The 9423-nt window shown below is 49.2% G+C and overlaps 1 protein-coding gene across 2 annotated transcripts in view; it reads right to left on the bottom strand.

Annotated features, from left to right (window-relative positions):
• Window positions 1-470: 470 nt before the first annotated feature.
• ST3GAL1 (ST3 beta-galactoside alpha-2,3-sialyltransferase 1) overlaps window positions 471-9423 on the bottom strand; it is a 104318-nt gene continuing 95365 nt past the window's right edge. For both annotated transcript variants that reach the window (XM_049853565.1, XM_049853566.1), the window contains exons 7-8: window positions 6811-6930; window positions 471-5629 (exon numbers count right to left, since the gene is read on the bottom strand). In XM_049853565.1, the coding sequence (XP_049709522.1) occupies window positions 5456-5629; window positions 6811-6930 (294 nt within the window). In that variant the 3' untranslated portion in view covers window positions 471-5455. The remainder of the gene's footprint in view (window positions 5630-6810; window positions 6931-9423) is intronic.

Here is a 9423-nt window from a genome sequence, read left to right as displayed (position 1 = left end):
AACTCGCCCGCACTGGGCCCTGGCCTAGGCGACTTCATTCCATAAATGTTCAGATCAGCTGGTGTTTGCTCTGGCTCCTGGGAGCCAGACGCTCTGTTTTTGATTTGACGCCCCCTAAAAAAAAAAAAAATAATAATAAATTTTTTTTTTTTCCTGAAGGCTGGTATTACCAGGCCCATTTCACAGATGAGGTAACTGAGGTTCAGAGAGGTTAGGCAAGTTGGCACAGTTACACAGCAATGAGTGGCAGAGCCACATTTATGGAGAGGCACCTCAGATGCCAATGCTAACACTCCATCTTCTGAACCTCTGGACACTCGGAAGGGGCAGGGGATAACACGGGGCCCTCGGCAGGCAGAACGTTGCAGTTTTATGATTGAGAAGATTTCTCAGATGGAAAAAGTGAGGGGAGCGCCAACCCTGGCCCTTGTAGTAAAATGACAGTCACACCCAAAGGATAAAATAGCTCTTCTCTTTATTCACTTTGATTCTGATCACTGGAAATATTTAACAATAAATAAAATAAAGCAGGGGCCGAGGAAGGCAGACTCTTGCTAACTTCATTCAAAATGCAACCAGATTTAACACTCAGCTGGGAAACAAACAGGAGCCAGGTCAGGAGAGAGAAAGCAGATTCCAAAACACCAACAACAAAACAAACAAGGCTGCAAAGAAGAAAAAGTGCTCAAGAGACTTTGGCTTTGAGAGCGAATTCAGGGAGGTGCTGACGCGATTGTGCAGAAGGGGGGTGAGGCCAAGTTCATTCTGGCGGGGAGGGGCTCCTGACACGCTCGGGATAAAGCTGACCTCTTGGCTCAGGACCATAGCAGATGGGTGACTCTGCACTGTGCTAGCAGGCTGAGCAGCAGGCTTGGCTTCAGCATGCGTGTGGGCACATCGGATGGGCAAGGAGGGAAAACGCGGGGCTTGGGGCAGCCTTGCCTCTTACGGTGCTCTTTTGGTGAGAAAAACAAAGTTGCTAATGCCCAGATATTGATCCACTATGAGACGCTCTGTGCCTGTCTCTGCTGCCTTTCCTCCTGACTCTACTGTCGGTTGAATGGCCTCCCCCCAAACATGGGTTGAGATCCTAACGCCTCTCCCTATTTGCAAAAAGGATTTTTCTTTTCTTATGTTAATGAGGTCACACCAGTGTAGGGTGGATCCTAAACTTAATCCCTTCTGAGTCATAAAAAGACCAGAATAGACACAGAAACACACAGGGCGAAGACAGATGGCGAGGGACACCAAGGATCACCAAGGATCGCCACAGACATGAGAAACTAAGAGGGAGGCTCACAGAAGGAACTGATGTGGCTGACACCCTGATTTGGACTCTCAGACTCTAGAATGGTGAGAAAATAAGCTTCCATTCTTGTGGCATTTTTGTTACGGCAGCAGTACATAACTAAGACGCTCCCCCTTTGTCTCTGCACAAAGGTGTTGTGAAGCACCCCAGGGGTAGGAGAGGTGGCATTTTCATGACAAACGAGAGGAAGATTTCCGGGGATGACCAGAGGGTTGGCATATGGCCATGTTTGCTGTAAGCCAGACAGCCAAGCTGGAGGTGCTCATATTGAGCTCTCCAGAGGAGCGAGGACAGGTGACAGTCCCTGAGAGCACATGGCTGGCACTCAGCCATCTTAGCATTGTGGGCTTCCCTGGAGAAAGCATGTTTGACCATAAATGTGCGAGAGAAAGTGAGATCTTTTCTGTCTTCATTTTTCTTTGTGTTTGGGCCACCTTGAGGAAAACGGTGAAGCCAACATCACGGTTGTAAATATCCTCTGAGGTCTGGAACATTCCAGCTTTGGTCCAGAGGCCCAGTTCACATGGAGGCAGGGCTGGCCTACCAGCTCCTCCCAACCACCGCGGGGACTGGGGCCCTTTGAGGGCTCCCCACCAGCCCTCTCACTAGGAGAGTCATCTAGATGCTGTCTACCCACTTGTCTAGTTTCCATACTTTATGTCCTACTTGCTCGTTCCTGGCATCTTCCACCAAGCCCAGCCCATACGGCTTGCTGGATAATGCCTGACAAAGCCAGAGTTTCAAGGGTTATCAATTTAAGGACCTTCTTCCCAGCCCAAATCCCTCTGCAGAGCCAGAGGCTACAAATCTACCTCCTTCCTCCCCTAAAAGGAGGGGAGAGCAGAGCATGGGGACGCAGGAAGCGGGTGGGGAGTGATGGGGGGCGGTCCCAGGGATGCAATGCAGGTGTTGGCTTTGCTGCTGGGGGCTCCAGCTCCAGGAAACCAGTGCCCTGGCCCGCTAGGGTTTGGTGGAGGCTAGCACATTGCTGAGGTCTCTGAGGCCACCCTCACCAGTTCTGCCTTTGAGGCCTCAGGTCCAGCACATTGGCTGCAGACAGGACCAGGGACCCCTCTGCCCCTGCCCAGGGCCCAGGGCCCAGGGCTGGTCCCTAAGGAACTACCTGCCTACAGAGTGGACAGAGCCCTGGGAGGAGCTGCAGGGGCGTGAGTGGGCATCCTGCTGGTGCCCCAGCTCTGACTATGGCGGACACATGAGCACCTCCCTAGCATCCTCCAACCCTTTGGGAAACTCCCTTACCTGATTCTCAGCCACCCTCACTGCTGGCATGGCTTAGACCAGTTGGTGCATTTTGTCCTGGCCACAATAATTGGCTTTTATTTGGTTAAGTGCCCATTGTTAAGCCACTGAGATACAAAGAGATGTTTGCTGAGGCTTTAGGAAAGAGGTACACTGTCTCCTCCATGGGAAGGTATTGGGGGAGATGGTAGAGACCGGAGGTTGTGAGGTCCACCATGGGCAGCCGGGGGGTGAAGCTTGGTGGTGGGAGGTGGAACAGAGATCTGAAACCTACATTTCAGTTACAGTGGGGGGATGGGGGGTGTTGGATACAGCCTTGCTAGAAAAATCCATGGCTGAACATTTTAGACAAGGAGCCAATAACATTCTATCCTTGATCAAAACCTGATTGAATTATGTTATCTGTCATGAGTGGTTCACTTTTGCAAGTCATTTCCATTCTCTGGGCCTTGGTATTCTTATCTGTAAAATGGGAGAGCTGGGAGGTCTCTCATAGCATGAATGTTCTAGAAGGAGGGAGGAGGAGAGCAGACCAAGGCCAAGAAGCTGCCCTAGGTGGTGCCAAGCTCAGACATGGACATGTCTTCCCTTGATGGGGCCTTTTTTTTCTTACTCAGGAAAACCATGTAAGTAGATTGCTAAGCCTGAACCCCTTGTCCCTAAATAGACTGCGCTTTTAGGAAAAGGGAGCCCTGGTGGCACAGTGGTTAAAAGCTCGACTGCTAACCAAAAGGTCAGTAATTTGAATCCACCAGGTGCTCCTTGGAAACCCTATGGGGCAGTTCTACTCTGTCCTATATGGTCGCTATGAGTTAGAATCAACTCCATGACAATGGGTTTTCTTATGAAAAAGGCAAAGTGTCCAGGAGTCGACACTGCTCTCTGTATAAGTATGCATTTATCTCAAGGCCTGTTTCTGAAAATCATCAACCAGCCAACGCTTGCTGAACACTTCACCACCACGCTGCTGCGAGCTCTGGCGTTTGAGGTTTTACCATCAGAATGACCACCTCGTAGTAATTAAGAGCCTTTATCAGTCAAGAGAACCTTACTTTTTGGAGAATTTTAAAGTTGGAACAATTTTTTGTTTTTAAAACTTTCTGAACCTCTTGGCAATTAAAGCTCTGGAGCCTCTCCCCAGAAAGATGCTTATACGCCCAGACTCAGAAAGAAAGGGGGGCGGGGGGAAGCTTGGTATGTAACTTCTGAGGATTCTTGTGAATGGCCTGAAGCCATCGATGCCCCTGGCCAAGGGCCCAAGCATCCATAATCCCTCTCTCCTGGTTTGCAGAGGGAGACTGTGAGGCTGATGAGAACAGAACTTTCTGGAGTGCGGAGGTCCGCAGGGGCAGGCCGGGGCTTCCGAGGCTGGCATTCCAAACACCCCATCCGGAAACAGCCGCACCTCCCCAAGAGCCATGGCCTTCTAGGAAGGCGCTTTCAATGGGAAAAGTGGTTTTTCTGATTAAATGTCAGAAACTAGAGAAGACAACTGCAGGCACCCAACCACACCATCGGCTCCACCAAGGTTTTTGGGCATTTCTAGCCTGAGACTGAATCCGAGCCCACAACAAGAGAGACCAAAAGTTAGGCTGGAAGGCAGGGCCGGGCATTCCATAAACCTAGCACCTAACGCCACAGGACTTCTCCCACGTCCTAGATGCCCCCGAAGCCCCAGGTCCCAGAGTTCATGGAAGCCTTCCTTTAAGCTGCCAACACCCAGCTGCCTGATGAAGCCACAGCAAGCTGAATTAGGACACCAGACCGTCAGCAGAAACACAGGGTGCACAAAATGTCAGTTGAATTAAAAAAAAAAAAATCAATAAATAATCAGGAAGGCTGAAGAGGAAGAAAGAGACCCATGGGGGAGGAAGAGGATGAGGTATGATGTGTCCTGCTCTGTCAGTCACTGTCCCTTGGCCTGCATTCCAGCCCCAGGACACCAAGTAGTTGGCCAGCGTGAACTTGTCCGGAGCCTGGGCTCTGGGGGAAGATGCTGGGTGAAAGAGGCCCCCTATGTGGTGTGGGAAGGTTATGGGTGCCAAGTTCAACAGTCTTTAAAATGGAAACAATGTCCCCAGCTCCAGAGCAAGGGTGGCTGTGGATGGAGGTCCCTGTCCAAGTCAGGGCTTTGCCTCGTCTCAGCCCACGCCTGAGTTTCCTTCCCAGATACGAAGGCACATGGAAGTAGTCCGATCTGCTCTCAGCCATCATTATAACAACAAAGGAGCATCTGTTTGGGAAGAAGACATCTCCTGAAGCCAGAACCACCTTGCAAAGTTTCTGTGAAGACCTTTGGGGTGGGGAGGCCTCCTGGCCATCACGAACGAGCTTTGGGGCAGGAAGGGAAGACGAGCTTATCTGGCCAAACAAGGGGCTGGGCTTGGCCTCCAGAAAAGAAGGTATCATTGCACCCCAGTGCTATGTGGGCCCATGGCTCTGTTCCATAAGTAATCCTCACCCAGGAACATCCCAGGAAGGAGTGGAGCTGAAGTCAGCCAGGACTGCTCCACAGAGGAGGTGTCTCTGCCCATCCTCAAGGGGAAATGGTCCTTTTCCTTAGAATCGGGGGTCTTCAGGATTTGACTCCCTTTGCATCTTGAAGCTGACATGACTGGTGCTTTCAGAGTGAACCTTGCCCAGCATCTCCCCACCTTCCCCGGCCCTGAGAGCCATGTTCTCTCCTTCATGGCCAATTCAGAGACCTGCTCTCCAGCCTGGTAGAGCTCAGTGACCCTGTGAGCAGATGCTGCCAAAAATTGGGGTACCCATGGCTGCGAGAGGGCTGGGCCCTTGAAGCTACCGGAGCGGGGCAGCTCTGGTGAGGTGCAGGGGCTGGAGATGGAGAGGAAGGAGCCGGTGCAGCGGTCCTGACCCTTCCCCACGTCATCTCCCCTTGAAGATGCGAATTTTGTGGATGGAGGCCAAGGTAGCCGTCACGTTGGACTCAAAGTCTCCGTCGTGCACCCCCGTCTTCCGGAAGGCGCCTGCCGACGGGTTGTTTTCCCAGTAGTGGTGCCAGTTCCCTGTGCTGTCAGCCCCGAAGCCGTACAAGTCCACCTGAGGGGGCAAAGCAGAGGTGAGAACAGACCACGGGGTAGTGGGCACAGCCTCTGAGAATGGGAGCCTCAGGCATGCCCAGAGTCTGAGGCTGCCTATTACGGGCTGGATTGTGCCCCCCAAAACATGTTGAAATCCTAATTCCTGTCCCTGTAAACATACCCTGCCTGGAAATAGGAGTTTTCTTTTTTATGCTAATGAGGCTATATTAGAGTAGCCTGGGTCCTAAACCTAATCACTTCTGAGTTATAAACAGATTAGCCACAGAGACACACGGGGAGCATGAGAGATGAAGGAAACAGAGCATCTACAAGTCCAGGGGCCCCAAAGATTGCTGGCAGCTCCTAGAAGCTGAAATAGAGTGGGAAGGACTTCCGGCTAGAGCCGTACCTTGAATTTAGACTTCTAGCTTCCTGAACTCTAAGAAAATAAACGTCTGCTCTTTAAAGCCACTCACTTGTACTACTTCTGCTCTTGAAGCACTAGGGATCTAAGTTCGTACCGCGGACACCGTTTCCGAGGAATCATAAACACCCTTCTTTATGTTCCTGGAACTCCCACGGGCTTGGGGATGCCTAAGCAAGCTTAAGTAAAACCAAGTCCAAAGCCTTCCACAGGAGCCATCTGGGTGGTGTTGGGGAAATTAGGGACATGTGATGAGAAACCTGTGCCCTCACAAGCCCCTGGGCCTCAACCTTGGGGTAGAGAGGAACTTCCTTAAAAAGTACAGATGCCTGGTTTCCATGCCCAGAAATTCTGATGAAAATGGGTCAGGGCATGGCTTGGGCACTGGAATTTTTTAAAACTCTGAGGATAACTCTAACACACAACCATGACTGAGAACCACAGCCTGTGGCAGCTCCCTACTAGAACCTGCTCCTTTATGTTGCCCCAAACCTTTGAGGCCACTGGCCCTGGTTCAGCCTGAGCAGGTGACCAGAGGGCAGGGAGCTCTGGCTTCCCACCCACACCATAAAACACCTGTATGAGAGGCACTGCAAATGCCGCTGTGGCGGTATGGAACCTGCGCCCCGGAAGGGAAGGGCCAGGCCTGGATCCTACTGGTCACTGGAGGGAAGGTCCAGATCAGCCAGGCCCCAGGCTCCATCACTGCTGCCCCCACCCGCCTCCGGGGAACCAGGATTGGCAAGCCCCTGTGTCCCACAGCCCGGTGGGCGTACCTCGTCACAGATGTGCAGGGAGAAGATGACAGAGAGGATGCCAGTGGATGGGTACCGCCCGTGGCCCTGCAGCCAGTTGTCGAAGACGTACTTGATGAAGGCTGGGTGGTAGATGAGGATCTGCAGAGACGGGAGGGACACAGCTTGAGTGAGACACAGAACCCTGTCACGTGCCACACACTGTCAGCGCCATGGGGGACACACAGGGAGCAAGTTGACAAATGCCCCTGCATTTCTGAAGCTAACATTCTAGTGGGAGAGATGGACGATGACCTCACCCACTGGAAGAAAAAGGATAAGTCAGTCACATAAGAACCAATACTGTGTGATCCCGTTTACAAGAAAGATCTAGAATAGGCAAATGTATAGACAGCAAAGTTTATTAGTAGTCACAAAGGGTGAGAGGCAGGGGGAAAAGAGGAGTCATTGTTTAGGAGGCATTAAGCTTTGTTGAGAGTGATGGAAAAATTTGGAAATGGATTTGTGGTGACGGCTGTATACCATGATGAACATAAGTAATGCCACTGAATTGTATACATAAAAAATGTTGAAACGGCAAATGTTTTATATATATATATATATGGCCCTGGTGGCACAGTGGTTAAAAGGCCAGGCTGCTAACCAAAAGGTCAGTAGTTCGAACCCAACAGCTGCTCCTTGGAAACACTATGGGGCAGTTCTACTCTGTCTTATAAGGTCAAGTTGAGTCGGAATCGATTCTACGGCAACGGATCTCTTTATATATACAAATGTGCGTGTGTATGTATATACGTATATATATATATATGTATATACCGCCAGGGTTTCTTTTATATGTGTGTGTGTGTGTGTATATATATTATTGTTGTTAGGTGCTGTCAAGTCGGTTCCGACTCATCATGACCCTATGCACAACAGAATGAAACCCTGCCCAGTCTTGCACCATACTGACAATCGTTATGCTTAAGCTCATTTTTGCAGCCACCGTGTCAATCCATCTCATTGAGGGTCTTCCTGTTTTTCACTGACCTTCTATTTATCAAGCATGATGTCCTTCTCCAAGGACTGATCCCTCCTGATAACAAGTCCAAAGTATATGAGACACAGTCTCACCATCCTTGCTTCTAAGGAGCGTTCTGGTTGTACTTCTTCCAAACAGATGTGTTCATTCTTTTGGCAGTCCACGGTATATTCAATATTCTTCGTCAACACCACAATTCAAAGGTGTCAATTCTTCTTCGGTCTTCCTTATTCATTGTCTGACTTTCACATGCATATGATGTGATTGAAAACACAATGGCTTGGGTCAGGCACACCTTAGTCCTCAAGGTGACATCTTTGCTTTCCAACACTTTAAAGAGGTCTTTTGCAGCAGATTTGCCCAATGCAATGTGTCTTTTGATCTCTTCACTGCTGCTTCCATGGGTGTTGATTGTGGGTCCAAGTCAAATGAAATCCTTGACAACCTTAATCTTTTCTCTGTTTATCATGATGTTGCTCATTGGTCCAGTTGTGAGCATTTTTGTTTCCTTTATGTTCAGGCGTAATCCATACTGAAAGCTGTGGTCTTCGATCTTCATCAGTAAGTGCTTCAAGTTCTCTTCACTTTCAGCAAGCAAGGTTGTGTCATCTGCATAATGCAGGTTGTTAATAAGTCTTCCTCCAATCTTGATGCCCTGTTCTTCTTCATACAGTCCAATTTTTCAGATTATTTGCTCAGCAAATAGAATAGATACGATGAAAGGATAAAACACCAATGCACACCTTTCCTGACTTTAAACCATGGAGTATCCCCTTGTTCTGTCTGAACAACTGCCTCTTGATCCATGTACAGATTCCTCATCAGCACAATTAAGTGTTCTGGAATTCCCATTCTTCGCAATGTTATCCATAGTTTGTTATGATCCACACAGTCAAATGCCTTTGCATAGTCAATAAAACACAGGTAAACATCTTTCTGGTATTCTCTGCCTTCAGCCAGGATCCATCTGACATCAGCAATGATATATATCCTTGGTTCCACATCCTCTCTAAATCTGGCTTGAATTTCTGGCAGCTCCCTGTAGATATACTGCTGCAGCCGCTTTTGAAAGATCTTCAACAAAATTTTGCTTGCATGTGATATCTTTGGATAATTTCCACATTCAGTCGGATCACCTTTCTTGGGAATAGGCATAAATGTGGATCTCTTCCAGTCAGTTGGCCAGGAAGCTGTCTTCCAAATTTCTCGGCATAGACGAGTGAGCACTTCAAGCACTGCATCCACTTGTTGAAACATCTCAATCGGTATCCCGTCAATTCCTGGAGCCTTGTTTTTTGCCAGTGCCTTCAGAGCAGCTTGGACTTCTTCCTTCAGTACCACCGGATCCTGATCATGTGTTACCTCCTGAAATGGTGGATCATCAACCAATTCTTTTTGGTATAGTGACTCTGTGAATTCCTTCCATCTTCTTTTGATGCTTCCTGCGTCGTTTAATATTTTCCCCATAGAACCCTTCGCTATTGCAAATCGGGGCTTGAATTTTTTCTTCAGTTCTTCCAGCGTGGGAAATGCTGAGTGTGTTTTTCCCTTTTGGTTTTCTATCTCCAGGTCTTTGCACATGTCATTATAATACTTTACTTTGTCTTCTCAAG

The sequence above is a fragment of the Elephas maximus genome, chromosome 15, assembly GCF_024166365.1.
Source record: "Elephas maximus indicus isolate mEleMax1 chromosome 15, mEleMax1 primary haplotype, whole genome shotgun sequence".
Lineage (NCBI taxonomy): Eukaryota > Metazoa > Chordata > Mammalia > Proboscidea > Elephantidae > Elephas > Elephas maximus.
Note: the sequence above shows the minus strand (reverse complement) of the source record. Positions and strands in the feature narration are given on the sequence as shown.